Source organism: Cloeon dipterum, chromosome X (genome assembly GCF_949628265.1).
Source record: "Cloeon dipterum chromosome X, ieCloDipt1.1, whole genome shotgun sequence".
NCBI classification, from domain to species: Eukaryota; Metazoa; Arthropoda; class Insecta; order Ephemeroptera; family Baetidae; genus Cloeon; species Cloeon dipterum.
Window position 1 is genome coordinate 12,003,055 of NC_088790.1, and position 17,436 is coordinate 12,020,490.

Consider the following 17,436-nt stretch of genomic DNA (forward strand, 5'->3'; position numbering starts at 1 on the left):
CGCATTCATTATCACACGCGGCAGTCATCTGGAGCGGAGGGGAACAGCAGCTGTGCAGGTGTGTTCGCCGCGACCCGGCCGACCAGGTGATCCGTCCGTCCATGCGTTTGTCGTTTTAGCACGCGGAATCGGATCGAAGCCGCCAAGTGCAAAAGACGGGTGGCACTCTGACTCGACAAAAATCGGCGAATGGAATTTTTCACAGGCGCCTGCCTGTTGCGAGTCAGAAGCGGCCGACAGTTAATGATTGCGCAATTTTTCAGCGGAAAAATCGAGCGCAGCAGCCCTCCAGCCGCCACCAACCATTTTTCACACACTCTTTTTGCCATTTTTCATCGTTGCGTCTGGCACGTCCGCCGACGATCGCGGCAATCGTGTTTTTTGTGAGCCGTCATAATCGGCTTTTCACCGCCTCGGTTCGCGAATAATTTTATTTCCGTGTCTGTCACATTGCATCCAGCAATATTTGCAGATTTTTAACCTTTTCCCTGGTCTTTTTACTGAGCATAAAGCAATTTTTTTGTATCCATGGTATTCGTGAATCGATAGAATATATTTCTGACTCAAAGGAAGGATTTGGCTTGGAGAAACCCGAAGTTGATAAGAGGATTAATTTGTCATTAGTGACGTCATTGTTTCTCGATCAATCAGCTCGCGAGTAAAAGAAAGAAGCGACTTTTTCGTCGGTAAACAAAAGAGCAATTTACAAAAGAAAGGACTACGTTAAAATCGCCACTTATTGAGTTCTTTTGTCCTAATTGTATTGTTGTGGAAACATTAGCAGCTTTTTTAACCGCTAGAGGCAAGATTACGTGCTGTGGTTGGAAAGAATTAATTGCTGACGCAGCAATGAGTTGTTGCGAGATTATCAAACAGTGCGCGCTCTCCCCAGCATAGCCCTTTTATTTGCAAAAAGCGAAACGTCGCGTCCATTAATTTCTTGCTTCTGCCGGGGAGGCATTGTTCGCATATTATTACCAAACTCTTATTGCTCCTCGCAATAACGTCAGGGATGGAGGTTCTAGTGGGCGCTATTGTTCAGACGCTTCAATTATCTCCGTCCCGACACGTCTTCTTTTTTACATCGTGCTCTTTTTTGGAAATTGGGCTGATTTTGCTTTGTGGAAGAGGGGCGAGATTTGCATTAAACATCAAAGGGTGAGGCGGAGGGTTAAAAATGAATGCAACAACGCCACGGGTGGCGCTGGCGGAACCGGTTGTTTCGCGCGCGTCTCTCGCTTTCCCCCTGGCTATTTATTGTTAGGAGAGGTAGAGCGAGAGAGAGAGAGAGAGAGAGAGAGAGAGAGAGAGAGAGAGAGAGCGGGTTGGTGGGCGGGCAGAGAGAGAGAGAGAGAGAGAGAGCGCGAGAGACTGCAATGCGGCGGAGCTCATCAGATACATGCTCGCACGTTTTGCGCTGTGTTTGGTAGCGCGCGCGGATGCGTTTCTTCCTGCTCCACGGAGCCACCACCAGCTGCTAGGCATTTAAATTGCTTTTCGCGCTCCAAGGGATGCACGAATTATGGCGATCCACTCGATTGCAATATCTCGGTAGACGACGGACCCTCGGCTCTGGCTCATTTCATCCGGAAGCAGTGCTCGAGAATCTTATCAGAGCAATTGGCCTTTTTGGAAATTTGCCTCCTCCCTAACAGAGAGTCAGATAATCGAACCAAATTCTCTGGATACCTTTATGGCTACTGAAAGATAGGAAGCGGAGACCGTGCGCCTTTAAATGATGCGAGTAAAACAGCCGTTTCCCCTTACCAGTCGAGTCGACTTTCAGATTGCCATTACGCGGCCTCTTTACTTGATTTTGGGCCAATTCCGAGCTAGATCGAAGAGTCAGAAGAAAAGGATGGACGGCGGCCAAATTCGCGAGTGAAGCGGGAGAAAGAGTTGCCGCGATACGTGAATGGGCCCGAAATAACGCGCTGCTTCTTTTTTGGTCGAACGGGAGCGAATTGATCGGCGCGTGTGTGCGGGAAGTGCAGCGGCGTTGGCGGCGGTGGAGGAATAAAAGCTTTTAGCTGTGTGCAGTTTTTGCAACCCCCGCGGGGCCACGCCGTTCGCTCGCTCGCTCGCTCTGTGGCTCTCTCTCGCCCGCTTGCTCTCTCCTCGTGGCCGCACCCCCGCCACTTGCAGCGGGGGTGCCACGCCGGCCGGCCGGCCAGGGGCTGAGGGAGGCAAGGAGGGGTGGCAAGGCCAGTCTAGCCCCAGTCTAGCAAAATCGATACGCGCGCCGAGAGCGCTCTGCGAGTACGAGACGCGAGTACGACACACAGCCAGCTTTGAACACTTGGTCGATTGTTGCACTCACTCCCTGCACCCGCCCGCTCCCAGCCTCCTGTTCCTGCCGCCACGCTCAATGAGGAAAGCATTTATAGATATGAGCAGAAAAGGCTATTAAAATAGTTATTCAATAATATTTGGTAGTTTTTTTTAATATATTAAAATTAACCTATTGTTTCGTTGAGATAATGGTCATCCTAGTTCCATACAAGGCATTTCTTAAATTTTATACGATTAATTCGAAATCGCAACCACGTTGGTTTGTATTTTTCCCAATGATACTTTCTTCTCAAATTTCCACGTGTTGCACCATCTTAAGAAAATGATCGTTTGTTACATTGATAATATTATTGGTTAAACCATAAATTATCCCAAAATTTAACTCATGGCTCAACAAAATCATTACAATTTTTTTCAGTAAAATCCATTTCGATTGAAAAACGACCAATTTAAATATTTAAATTATGAGGAAAGAAAAGATTTAGTTTTGACGATTTTTGTCACACATTTTAAAACTGAAAACAGGGACTAAACTTGTTTGGTTAAATAGTCTTCACTCTGTCAAGAATAGACATATTTCGAATTTTTTGCATTTAAGCAACATGCAAACCATTAAAAAATGTGAAGCTTTCTAAAGAGTGTGCATCATTCTCTGTAGTTTTATTGAATAATTTGACATTCATATATTAAATAAAAAGTTAGATTAAAAGAAAAAGATCGCTAATTGAGTCCCACCAAATTGATTCTATGAGTAACTTGATGTTTCTAAAGCTCCTAAAATAAAATCGTCCGGAAAAAATTTTCATTGAAAAATAATTGGGCTGGTTTTAGAACAAAATCTTGATTCGCGTAAGATCTAGTTTCAAGAGCGAGAAATTGTGTGAATTTGTGAGTAATCCGCACGGTCTTAAGGAGTGGCGGCCGTTTATTTTGGTTGGGTCAAAACAAGTTAGGTGAGCGCGCGCGCAAATCAGTCGGGACGGGACACAGCACACGCTGCTCTTGCTCTCTCGCAGTTCTCAGGCCGAAAGCATTGTTTACGCTCCATTCGTCATTGTCGGCGGCGGAATGCGCAGCGCGCGTGCCTCGCCCGCCCTCGCCGCGCTGATTTATTTCCGCCGTCATTTCGGCGTTAATTTCGGCCTGATTGATGCGACACGCCAAAAAAATAATCCTCCCATCGCACGCACGAAAATGGGGTAAAAATACAGCGGCGTTGACACTGCTGGACGCTCTCACGCATATGTATACACGATTTTACTCTCGGGGCCTACAAAATCTCACGGACTGAGTTGGATTTTGACAACAGTAAAAGCTTTTTTGGTGACAAAAGCTGGAAATCAAACTGACATTTACTTCTAATGGAGTCATCAGAGTTGAATTCAACGCTATTTCAAATTGATGCACATAAATTAATTCCCTCATTAGGTAATTGAATTATGATTTCATTCAATTGATGTCTGGTAATTGATAAATTCATAGGTTTAATCAATATTTGATTCGTTTTCTCTTTAAAATAATTTATATTCTATGTTTCGAACGAATGAAATGGTCAACCGACCGATTCATCATCAGATTGTTTAAAGGACTAACAGCTAGAAATAGCATAGCTGATCTGACTGGTTTTTAACACTCTAAGAAGGCATCATCTTTAATGCTTTTTCCCCAGATTTTGAAATCCAGATGCCTGGTATATTTTTACACACTTTATCAATAACTCTCAAAACCAACATAAATTTTTGAATCCAAAACATTTGAATCCCCTGTAATCGCATTATAAATGTGATGTAAACTGTAATCTGTTGGCCTTCGACCGCTTTTGGCTCAAATCGTGTCTAGTAGTATCGGTGGAATTTCCGAAAATTGACTCTGGGTGGTGCAAAGAGTCGAGTTTGGTGCGGAGTGCGGGCGGCTGTCTCTTGTGTGTCATCGCGGCGCACCACCCGCCCGCCTGAAATAGCCGCGATGATGAAGTCGGTGGCTGGCTCTGGCTCGCGCGGAGCAAAAAGAAGGAAGAAAGGCGGCTATAAATTGCTCGCGGCCGCGGCTAACGGCCCACTCGCAGCTTATCGCGGCGATTGATGACAGCTCGCCCTTTCCCACCAAATTATGTTCTCGCGAGCTAGCGCAGATTAGTCGCACACTCTGCCTTTTTTCACGCTCCATTCGCGATCGCAAAGTACCAGAATGTTGCACAATGATGCAAGTTGGCTCGGTCTCACAAACATAATTATATCGCTGCCTGTGCCGGAAAATTGCTTCATTTATGCACGCAACCGACGAGAACAAATAATATACGTACGGTTGGTGGTGAACGGCTACGCACCAAGAATGCAGAGCGGGTGTTTTGCATGGCTTCCTCGCAATTTACAGCTGACAGTTCGTCTTGTTTGTGAATTGATTTTTTGACATATATAATATATGGATAAAATAATCGGTTGTCGGAATTTAAAGCTTTCAAAACGGTGCTCCAATATAAAAAATTATAAAATTAACTCTCAGCACACAAATTGTGCAAATATTGAAATGGAAAGTGCGGTATTTGCTTGTGATTGGATTTTGCTATCAGAAAGAAAGCAGGCTTTAATTAACGCGTTAGCTATGCAAATATTTGCAATGCAAAGGAGGAGAAAGAGGAGTGGCGGTGGTGGAGTGGCATCGATTGCTGCCTGTCGAGGACACACTTGACACCAGGCCGACACAATGCGCGCGCGAGAGAAAAAACACGCTCACCTGCCCGCCTGGCCCGTAAATAAAGCGGCAGCAGCCTGCAGCGTCTGTCATTTTCCTACGCACGCTGCTTTGTGTTGCCAGCAAATAAAAAGCGCTTTGATTAATGCTCTGCCCTCTTTCTGCTTGTTGACTCGGCCTGCAGAATACATCCGAAAAGAGGAAAATAAGGACCGGTTTCTTCCAATGCCCTTTTCTTCTGCTCTCTCTCCATTTGCATATTTTGATTACGCGCGCGCGCTCGCGTCTCCTTGCTCTCTTTCTCGCTGTTAATTAAAAAACAAACACGCCTCAAAGGCTCTCGCGTCGCTCGCCGCGTTTCGGGAAAAAAGAGACGCGAGGGTCAATTGCAAGCGGGCCATTATCTCCTAACGCAATTTGCTCTCGAAAGAGATTATACTTGTTTCCTTTGAAGCTCGGCTGCTGACACAAGAAAAACAGAACTCTCTCAGTGCTGAATATTTTTTGTTCTTAATTTTCCGTTACTGCAAACATAAACAAACGGATGTTTTCGCTGAGAGTGAGCAAGCCGACAGTAATTAGCTCTGTCATTTGCCTTCTCTTGCCAATTTGTTTCCATGCAAATTGAGAAAGGTCTAAAATTTAACGAACATGGTGGAAAATATTTTGATTCAGCAAATATTAAAGAAAATATTGGGTACAATTTTTGGTTTACCCTTTAGGATGATTCTTATGTTCATCAAACACTAAAATACTTTTCTTTTTATTTATATCCTAACATCTTTTGCATGTACATGCCCATTTCTCGATTTTGAAAATCATTGGGAGAGTTCTGCAGATATCGGGCGGTACAAAAGAGCAAAATGGAAAGACGAGAGGTTCGTTTGGAATTCGGCGCGCATCCTCGTCTGGAAAAGAGCAAGCGGCGCGAAAAGGATTTCTTCTTGCAGGCTGCGGGCTTCGTTCAGTATTCACCGCTGATAATCGGCGGAAAAGCGCTTTTCGTTCTTCGGTCGGCGTGCTTCGTGACGAGCCTCGCAAAACAGCCGATAAAAAGCCATCGACCCTCCCTCTCCTCGGCCTGCTGCGCGCACACAAATAATTTATACAGCTATCTTCCCAACCTGTCTCTACCCGCTTTTCCTCTTTCTACCATTTTCCGCCGGCCAACTTTCCGTGCGCGAATTTCCAATGGGAAGGAATACTATTTCCCTGCCTCTACATATTTGTCAGGGCAGAAGGGAAAGAATCGACCGCTCTTATTGTTATAGAAAGCCTTGTCCGGTTTCTTGAGATCGTGTTTCAATCTTCAAGTAATGTAGACAACAAATAGGGATTGTTTCAAAACAATATCCAAGTTACACTGTTACACTTTTTAATAATTTAATCGTACGACCCATATATTTAACTTCTTCTGTTTTAAATTATAGGATATTTTTCTTGTCTTGAAACTTCTACTTTAAATTCGTTCCGGTTTTTCCCATTTAGTTAAGAGTTTGGAACGCCAAATAAATTAGTAGCACGCTCGGCATCGTCCGTGATGGTGATAATACTAAAATAATAATGCTCTCTAGCAGTGCGGCGCGCTCTAATTGCCAGCGTTGCCTCTCAATTCCGTGTCTGCATGTAAAATGTATATGAGAGAGCACTCAGCGGCCTCTTTCCGCCCATCTAATGCAGCAACCGCGTCGTAAACTAAACTGCAGCAGTGAGCTAATCGACTCTGCTTCTTCATCCGACTGCAGTTTGCTTTGAGCGGTTTTGGTTTTGCAAGAAGATCCATTTTCCCCGGTCGTGAAATCCTCTCCGACTAGCCTAGAAACGAAAGCCACCCCTGAAGGCTCGCAGGGGTCACCCCTTGCAGTTAAAAGTGAAAATTTGCCATGTTCACTATATAGCGTTGGAATTCAAATATCAGCTGATTGCTAGTGGAAAATTAGATGAAAAAGTGGAAAATGCGGCTCCTCTGGGGGAGCAATACACGTGTGCGTCGGCTGAAATGATTAAACCCGGCCGGTGGTGCACTGGCACATCAGTGGAAATAGCTGCGATAAAAAAATACGAAGTTGCCGTTGCTCACTGCTTGCAGGGGAAAGAAACGCGCGTTATCTGCAGTGCGACTCGGGGGGAAAAGCACGGAATAAAAGCAACGAAAAAGGATCTGATAAAGAAAAACTGTTTCGTGATACGTTCGAGGAAAAATGGCACGAGTGCGAAAACAGCAGCCACCCTCGGCTCTATTTTCCTTTCCGATATTGAAATCCGGTTTGAGAGTAGGCGGTCCCGGCGGGGGATGCAAATAAACCGGTGGTAAACACGATTCGGGGGTGAGTGGAAAATTGAATCACAATTTCGTCTACTCCCCCTGGCTGTTGGTTTAAGAGTTCACTGGGCTCTCATCCTCTAAACCAATTAGTGCGAGATCCTACCTTAGAGTTTTGAAATTGGAAAATTTGCCATAACTCGATTGAACGCTTGATCTTATGATTACGTTATTTCAATTTATCTATTCATCAGTCGATATATTCATCTAGGTTAAATTTTATAAAATATTTAACATATTTTAATATTTTTTCTCGATGGCATAATATGATTTATCTCACTGCAGTTTGTCGTGCAGCAGTTAGCAACCTTCTATAGAAGGTACGCGTAATTTATAGTGATTTCGCCACTCGTTTCTATTTTCGTCTGTACTTGTTAGAGATGAGTGCAGGCAGAAGTTTTCATGGCTATTGATTCAGAATTTACAGCTAATACTGCGTTTTGGAGGTAAAATACCAAAATATCGAGATGAACAGAGCTAAAACGTGTAGCATTAATTTCTTTTACATTTTAGTTAATTCACTTTGAGTCACCCTTGGAACCAACCAATGCCTTACTTGTTTAGCCTATGGGAGTAGCAATCATTGTAAAATCTCTTTTTTATTCATAAAAGATGCCTAAAATAAATATTAAGAGGCAAACTAAATCTAGAATTCTGTAGCCATTACATATTTACTACACATCGTGACAGTGTATTTCACGGAAAGGAGGTGATTTTCAAACACCTCGTGCTCTGTCAAAGCGCGCGCGGTTGGCGAAGGAGGAAAAGCTGTAATTAGTCTGGATCGGTGGCTGGCTCTCTTGCCGGCGAATATTTGTTCATTCCAAATTGAATTCTCGTCGGCTCGTGCGCGGCATCAGCGAAGCGTGTGGCGGGTTGCAGCTACTCCCTCGCCGCGCGTGTTTGCATTTTGGCCCGAACAAATTCGCCCGCCGTCGACGGGGGAGAGTAGAAAGCAGCGACCCCGCGTAGATCGATTTTAATGAAATACATTTTCCGTTATTAGCCAAGTCGATGAATGAGAAACAATTCCGGAAAAGTTGGCTGCGCAGCTCATTTATTCGGGATTAGACCGCGGCCGTCGCGATTAATCCGGCGTCAAACGGGAGCAAGGCCGCAAATTGGCGACAAATGACCATCAGTTCCTCTGAGTTTTAAGCGCTGAAACCAGGCAGAGGCAAAAAGCCGTCCGGAATTCGGCACAACAAATGAGCTGCCAGCCGGGAGCGAGCCCATTTCGCGCTCATTTTTAACCGCCACGCTGCAATAGCTGTCGAGCTGAGACGTGATCAAAAGTAAATTGACTCTGCATTCTCAAATGGAATGGAATATCGACTTTCTTTCTCGGCACAAAAGACGGTGAATTAAAAGCAGAATGAGAATGTGATCCTATAGATCGACGTTTAGGAAAATGATATTCAATTCTGGGTCCCGAATAGGTTAGATTGGGGGGGGGTTTGGTCTTTTGTTTGATTTTAATTTGTGGCGGTTGTGTGCTCGATTCTAACTATATTAACCATGAGAGCAAATAAAACACCCTAACCCCCGTGAGCTGCGGTTGTGGACTGCTTGACTAACACGCAAAGCGACCTCTCCAGGACACGAGAGAGGGGCGTGGCACAAGGACCGGGCCTGATCATTTCTGTCCCCTTTAGGAGTGGCAGACGCTGCGATTGCCGGCGGCAAAACGTCGTCGATATTCGATGTTCGGAGCGCGCTGTCGGCCGATTCGCAGCACATAGGTGAGAAACACACACCGACTAACCAAACAAACAAACAGATTTGTTTGCGTGCAACGGAACACGAATTGAATCCAACTAATCAATGCGACGATATTATGTATTGTACTCCTCCCTTTTCGTTTGTAGTGCATACGCGCACAGCTTACAGACTAAACAGTTTATTTATCGAGGCTGAAATTCGCCAGAAGAGCGGAAACATTGGCGCGCGCCACCAGACCAGTCGACACACATTGCAGCAAAATTCCGCTTGGAATTACACCCTCGTTATGTCGAAACACGCACGCAAAATGGATCCGCGCCAACGCCGGCCCAAATGAATCATTTTTGCGAACGTCTCGGCAGTAAATGATCTGTTTGCTCTGCGCGCGTGGCAACGCAGAAAGTTCAGAGTGCGCTCTTTTTATTTCCACTCATTATAACATCGGATTGCAATTCTCTAAATGATTTAAACAAGGTGATTTTACTCTAAACTTGTTGCAATGGTCGAATTTTTAAAATAATAATGGTCATTTTTCAATTGCTTAGAAATAGTCGAGATTTTTTATGAACTCCTCGATTTACAATTTGCTTCTTAACATTCGTGTTGGAGACCTTTTATGAGGGTGGACCCGTAAGATAAAGTTTTTCACAGCTGCAAAATTAGCTATACACGTGCTCTGTGCGTAACTACAGTTTTTAAACCTAAACTTTAACCTGACAAATACCAGAGTTAAATTACTTTCAAATTGTCAACGATAAAAAATGTAATTTCAGCAGTTTTAAAAAAGTCTGGTTGATAGTATTTTGTAATTTTGACCCTAAAAACATGTCTCTGTTCAAAGTGACATGTAAAAGAGAGAGTAAATCGCGAGAGTTTCAAAAATAGCGTTGAAAATAGGTGTGTTCCCAGAAAGATACAATATATCTCCCAGTAAACCACTGGCAAAATCACTAATCTATTAGAAATTTATTCGGATTCGATTTTTATTGATACCAAAGGTCCTACCCTGGAAAGAGAGAATCGCGACTTAATTTAACTAACCCATATTCTCTATTAATGTTTGTTTAAAAGTTTCATTTCAAATCAGTCGGTGTTAAAATAATTTCCAACCTTCGCTAATCGCTTTAGAACAATTTTTGGACTGCCCGTAAATATATCAGGTGTAGCATAAACATCCCTGTTGAACGCCCATTAAAGTGATGAATGCTGAATTGAGTGCGCAAGAATGTGTTTGGACGCGGGCATAGTGAAAGCGATTCAAAGGACGTCAAGCGGCAGGTGGCGGCGGCTGACGACGGAGCAGGAAGAACAAATGCAGTTGGATGGAGATTAATCATCGCGGAAGACGGTTGTGATCAAACGATGGGCGGTCGGTCGGTCGGTCGGTCGGACATTAATTCGAGCCCGATTTCGAAATAGCCGGTGTGTAAATCAACGTCTGGCGATCGCAAATCCTCACTCTGTTTGGCGCACTAAAAAGCAGGCGTCGCACGCGTGTTTGATTAACGCGCTGAAAAAGTAGGAAAAATAACACACGGCCATCCGCGTGCCAACTCGGCCCTGCGATGACAATTACTCTCTTGGCTCACTCGCCCAAGTGCTCTCTTTGCGCCACCCACTTCATAATTAAACCGTGCAAACGACCGGCCGACCCTTCGGCTGCTGGATCTTAAACCAAGTTCTTTCGCAATGTTTCGCTCGCAGTTTCAGATTTTTACACGAAACACGAAAAAATAAATCCTGCAAGCTGACGCAAAACCTTGTGCAAGAATCACTTTAAAAATTTTATGTGGTAGGATCAGAGAGACGGATTAAGAAATTAAACAAGTTGATTCATAACCTCAGACAAGTTTCCCCGAGTTAACAAAATTTCATGCATCAAAGAGATCCAGGCAACTTTACAGAGAATGTCTTACTAATTACATGAAAATTAAAGTACCTTGTGTTAGCTCGAAGCCGTGGAGGAAAACTTGGTGCTGAAATTGTCTTGGCGTCTGTTGGCCCATATTTTTGTGATAATATCTCAGAACGGCGTTGCTTTTTAAGGAAATTTGGCCCGATAATGATGTTGGTCATCGATCCGACTCGCAGGGAAGCAATCATGCAGTTATTTCTTGTTGCGAACTGCAACACACTTGGATGGGCTCCAAGCGCGCATGAATAATAATTATTTGTGCTGCTGCGACGGAAATGCAAAAATGATTTTCTTGCCAGCGCCGGGGTTAATAGAGCGTACGCGAGCGAGCGAGCGCGAGAGGCCAAAGAAATATATCGATTTTTTGTGCACTCGCCTCCTCTGCCGGGCTATTTTCGAAGAAGCATAGTCACTAATGAAACAGAAAATGCTTCTTTATGCCGACCATTCCCGCAGCCGCTGATTTATGTGCAGCAAGCGCGTTTCCAGCCGATTCGGCCCAAATTGCGCTCGCCTCGCCGCTTAACTTTTCACGCCGTCTCTAACTAATTCGTCTGGCCGCCCCACCAACGAAAAAACTTGTGCCAATCAGTTTTTCGGCTAAGGAATTTCTGGCTTTGAGGTTTCCGTTGAATCATTTTTGCTCCTGCTAGAATACAACCACATATTTTAAAACCTCAAATCAGTGTTCAACATTATTTGCTTTTGGATAGTAAACTGCAAGCATCATTGGAGATCGACTGTTAAGTTTGAAGCTGAACTGAAAGTTTATATGATAAATCAGTACTCTCAGCTATATCCAATGAGTAAAACTTCTGATAAAATGTTATTCCCCACTGGCTTCCCCTCGCAAATAATTTGCTTTAGAGAACCGACAGAAACCTAAGAAGTGCCTCTCCTTTAGTCATTCATTATTAGACTTTCTTGATTTAAGACGCACAAAGTTTCTTCATCAAATGGAATTAACAAGCGGTAGAAAATCTTCACCTATTTATCCTCCCAAAACTTTTTGATTAATCAGAAAAGAAAAGTAAAACATTTAAGTAGAATCTCTCTCACTTTGAATTCATGGGGACGTTACAATGATATATTATGTGTACCCTGACCGCGCGGATCTTCGAGGGTGGCGAGCGGGCAGGAGAGATAAAGTTTGGCCAAGACGTAATTCGTCGTAAATTGCAGCGCTGGCATTTAATTAGTCGGGCAGGTAATTTGGAGATGGGCGAGCGGGTGGCAATAAAATGTTTGAACAAACTGCTGGAAAGTGAGAAAGGCAATTAATGCGAGTGCTCCAGCCGCCCCGGCGAGCAAGAAAATAAAACTAAATTCGCTGCACTCGGAATTAATTAAAACTCATGAGCCAATCACTTGGAGTGCCGGTCTCTTCGCTTGCAGACCTGTTGTGCGGAATAAACCCGCCATTTTTGCTCCACGCTGCAGCCAAAGCAAATTGAATGTTATTGCGACGACAGTTTAGCTCAGCAAATAAAAACAAACAAACTCGAGTCCTTTTACGCTAGTCCCTCTTTTGAAGGGGTGAAATCTGTGTTTTCCCAGCAAAGCTTTGAAAATCACCGTGAAATTCGCTGCTACATGAAAAGGTGTATTCATTTTGTGCACGTGTCTGAAATTTGTCCCTCAATTCGTCTGCACATTTCGTTCGAAACATTATCATGTTTCTCTCCATTCTGAAATTGAATGCTTTGATTAGTTAAAGATCAAATTTTTTAAATTGTTACGTTGCTTATCTGCTGTGTTTTTTGCAGGACAAAGTCTGGGCTACGGCTTCGTCAACTACCACCGGCCTGAGGACGCTGAGAAAGCCATCAACACCCTGAATGGACTTCGGTTACAGAACAAGACGATAAAGGTGCGTTCACTTTTCGGGGTCGGAATGACAAGAGAAAGAATATTGGAGGAGACAGTGCGTCAGACCCAATTAAGCAGCTTTAATTGACGCCGATGGCCCTTTTTCCTGCGATCTGTCCTCTTGGCCGCCGGCCAGCCGTCTTATTTCATTCGCCGCGGCGGCAATATTTCGCTGAAAGTGCGGGCAAAAAGCAAAAAGATCTCTCGCTGAACGAAAGATTTGCATCCGCTTTGCTCTCTCTCCGCTGCTCATCGCCAGAATTAGCTCTTGGAAATCGGACACACACCCGCGCTGCACTTGACACAATCCGACTTCCAATCGCAGCCGTCTGAGAAAGCAAATACTGCGCGTTTAATTCTAGTTTTCGAGGCATATCCCACTGTATTTTGGATCAGATAGCTCGGGCAATCATTGCTTTAATATTTCCCATTCTCTAAAAATAAGTCCCAATTTAGGGGAGGAATATAAATTAAATATTGAATTCATCCTTTGTATTAGAACTTACTGGGCTTAAGATTAATTTAGCATATTATATAATTTATTAACCCTCACCTGGGCCTTCTTGTTGAAAAATGAAAACCAATTTGTTAATTTAGCTGAGAATGCAAAAAATATTTCAGAGTGGGGGACATCAAAGGCGCAAGAAAACCTGCAAAAAATTGTACTCTCACTCTCCGGTAGACGAGAAAGGTTTTTAATTGGCGGAAAAGTGGCGGCGCAATTACGGCGACGAAAATGAAAAAGTGCTGTTTGGCCGGTGCTCAAATCGCCGCTTACAAAGTGAGTGTTCGTGAGATTTGGATTTTGTCCAGTGGGGAAACCGGATCGGCGCACTTTGTAGCCGCTTTTGGCCCGCGCGCTCGCACTTTGTTGCCCCTGCCGGGTCGGACTGGCAACCCGCTCGTCGCCGACGACGCGCGCGTTGCAGACACCCGAGAATGCGACCGATTTTTCATCTTCAGCGACGCGATGAAATGAAAGGAGCCATGATGATGCTCGAAATCAGTCATTTTTCAATGTAGCCCGCGTTTTGCAGCAAACTTTGCTTGATGACAGCTGACTCTCATTTTATGTTTGAGGTTGTGACCTCCAGAAGTATTTTAGTCGTTAAAGACGATCGAGTGGAATATTTTTATCTTTTATCTCGGGGGGTGACTGCCCAGTTCATTAAATTCTAATCTTTTTCATTCTGATAATATAGCTTTGTAATAAATTATTTACAGTTGCTGACGTCTAAACAAGGATAAAAATGATTTATCATGTATCAAAAGGATGTAAATAGAAAACAAGTGCCTATAAAGAGACAGAAGTTTTGAATTCTCCAAATTCAGTTGTTGACAAATCGCTTTGTCTGCCTAACCTCATAAATCTTGTCGCTGCTTGTAAAAAATAGCATGCCTATTCGAGAACTAGCCTGATTTTGACAAGTCGCGAATATCGTAATTTTCGTTAAATTAATATTTTAATGCTCCGTCTAATTTTGATCATATGTCAGAAATTTTACGTTGTGAAATTCGAAAACGAGTTCGATCTGTGTTTACTGCAGAGTTTTTTATACACTTGCTGGTTGGAAGAGCGAGTTGTCCCTGCTTGTGAAACGCGGGCACAATTTATCATGTGCGCGTCGGCGGCTGCGATTATTTATTCAACACGAAAACAGCGTGCCAGGCCAAGCAGGCTTCTAGCTTATTTTAAAAATACCGCTTTATTTATTCGTCACGCACGAATCCAGCGGAGCAAACTCAAAAACTGGAAAGGGAAAGACCGCGTCGCGTCCACACGCAAAGCCGTTTCAAGCTGCCATCTCAGGGTTTGCAGCCCGTGTGTCCAGGGTGAAAAGGCTCGTGTTTCCTGCGCCGAAGAGAAGCGAATCTTTTTTAGACGCGGATTGGGGTCACGGATTAAGGAATCTGATCGCGACCCATCTTGGTGCAACAATGGACAACAATGCACTTAAGAGACGTCACTCACGTGGGCTCTTTGGTCTTTTCGCGGCCGAGCGAAGAAAACCTATTTCAAGCGCCCCTTCCTTTTTCTCACCCACTCCGGTCGTCGTGTTTTACTCGCCTTTTCAGTGGAGATTATCGGACGGCAGCTTCCTGCTCCGTTTATTGGCAGATAAATTCTCGAGCGCGCTTTGATTGGCCTGCCGACGTAAAATTTTACGGTGCCTCTCGGGATATTGTTACTGCTTGTTATGACAGCCGGGATTACCGAAATTGCGGCGGCCCGTTTTTTATTTTTACTCGCCGACGAACAAATCGACGCCCGGCCTTTCCTGCCTTGAAACGAGAACGCTGTTCTTGTGCAAATTGCCGATAAAATTCATGCTTCAATCGGAAGAAAAGGGAGTGTTGAAAATAAGATCGGATGTAAGGCATTTTTGATCTCTCATGAATATAACGGGTTCAATTTATGAATTTTGATCACGTCACAGTGCGACCTGGATATATTGACATTCATAATGGTCTTTTCAAAACTTAAAATGTAACCCATTTTAATTAAAGTTCTATTTCCTAAAATAGATTCAGCAGGGAAATCTTGTTTCACTGTCTCGGTTTGGTCCATTTTATGCATAATCGATTATTTTTGCGGCGGCGTGCCCGGTTTTAGAGCGAACTCGTGCAAAGCAGGGAGCCTGGCAGCGCTCCTCGTGAATTATTCCGTGAAAATAAACTACTTTTTAACTGCGCTGTCACGCCGGCGGCCGTGCACATCCGGCCGGCTGCTCTTTCTCGCGCGCGCCGACGTCAGAGAAAAAAGATACGCGAGCATCGATCCGGATTAGATTATGTTGTTTGTTAGCTCTGTGTCTCGGCCGACACCAATTAGGAGCCAATCCGAGGGGGGCGGGGCAAGCTAACACGGTTAATTTTGATCCGCTGGAGCAGGTCCAACTCGCAATTGGCTTTTTGCACTCTCTCCGGCAACTCATTCTCCGTCGAGCACGCTACTTGAGCCTCTGAGTTTATGTCGTTATTTTCAACTATCATCCTCACATATCATCAGGGTCGCTAAACACCAAACTTTTCAACCTTTCATACTTGTAATCTGTCAAAAAATTATTCAGCTCTTTGGGTGGTGGTATTTTTAGATTAAAATATTGACAAAAATAAAAGAGAGTAGCAATTTAAATATATATTATAGTACAAATTAAAATTCAGAACAGCTTAATTTTTTCTTATGGGTCTCAAAAATCATTTAATTTTAATAAATTCAGTAGCATTTAAATATTAACTTCTTAATGTGTACGGTGAGAATTATTAAAAAATAGTTTCAGTTGGCGTTTCAGTTCGTAATTCTAGATATCTCTCTGTGGAACTACAGTTGTAAATTTGTCGGGTTTCATTCATACCTAACTTGAATTTCTAACTAATTTTAACTGTGAATAATTTCAACCTGAGCCCTTTATCCAACAACGGATGTTTTCGAGCGAAAATTTGATATTAGCGCAAGGTGTTAAGCTGATAATGCCTGGACGCACGTGGTCACGTTAGCCGCGAGCATTGTTTGGCTTCGGGCCAGCCGGCGCGCCGCGTAAAGTAGCCGCTCTCTGTCTTATTAGTGGCAGAAGAGTTGCGCGGCTTCTTCTCACGCCCCCAACACACAGCGCGCGGCCAAAAACACACGCCTCCAATTGATGCTAATTGCGTTTGCCACTTCGAATCTACTTTCGATCCGCAACTGTCACCCTCTTCCCACACAAAAATTGGCTCTGCTCCAGGCAGCTTAGTTTTTGTTAAATATTTTTTTGCAAACTGCCCAGTGCCCACAAAAATTTTGGCATCACAGAATAATACAGAGGCACGTGTCTATTTTTTAAATTTTTTCTTCATTTTTTAATTTGAATATAATTAGAAGCGCAAATATTATTGATTTTTTGATTAATCTGAGAAACATATCCATCTGTTTAAGTGATTTCATTCTTCAAGCTGGACTAAATTGCAGGAATATTGAAATCAGGGCAGTAGAAAGTTACAAGAGAATATCCAAAATGTTAACTTTTACTGATATTTTGGGGCTAATTTTCCTCTCAGCATAGCGGACACAAGAAAAAATAATCTTACAATGGAGTTGCACATCGCTAATCATTGCTCAAAATTTGTAGTTATATAGCCGCTAAACTTTTTCATTAGTATGTGTCTGCCGCGAGTAGATCAGATCGCCTTATTTTGAATTTTGTTGCTCTCTGAGGGATGGAAAGTCAACCGTAATTGCAACATACACAAATCCCTTGAACGTTGAATTTTTAATCCCCCAAAATCCAATATGGTGTTGGCTTCATCCCCTCTGAAAATTCGCTTAGATATCAGTAGAGGCAGCCTGGAATAGCGCTTGTGCTTTTAAAGGCGATTAGAGCAGGTGGTGTTGGCGGACGCGGAAAGGCGCGATCCTGACGCCGGGCGGGGGAGGCGCCGCAGGTGGTAATCGCGCAGTGATGCCTGGCGACTCAATTATTATTGAGCCTGAGTGAGTGGAGAGGCGAAACTTTGCGGCGGCAATCTCGATGAAAACTAATGAGCAGACGCGTCCGTCCGCCCGCCCGTCCAGCTCGCATGAATAATGCACCAGCGCACGGATTTCACTTGCAAAGGCATTTGGGCCGTCGCCGGAGGCTCATTA

General features: G+C 43.8%; 1 protein-coding gene across 11 annotated transcripts in view; it reads left to right on the forward strand.

Moving 5' to 3' along the window:
* LOC135946304 (ELAV-like protein 1) overlaps positions 1 to 17,436 on the forward strand; it is a 48,581-nt gene that overhangs the window by 19,131 nt on the left and 12,014 nt on the right. For 8 of the 11 annotated variants that reach the window (XM_065494484.1, XM_065494482.1, XM_065494478.1 and 5 more), the window contains exons 3-4: positions 8,962 to 9,048; positions 12,710 to 12,813. In XM_065494484.1, coding sequence (XP_065350556.1) covers positions 8,962 to 9,048; positions 12,710 to 12,813 — 191 coding nt within the window. The remainder of the gene's footprint in view (positions 1 to 8,961; positions 9,049 to 12,709; positions 12,814 to 17,436) is intronic. The other 3 variants (XM_065494486.1, XM_065494487.1, XM_065494489.1) reach the window with 1 other exon arrangement.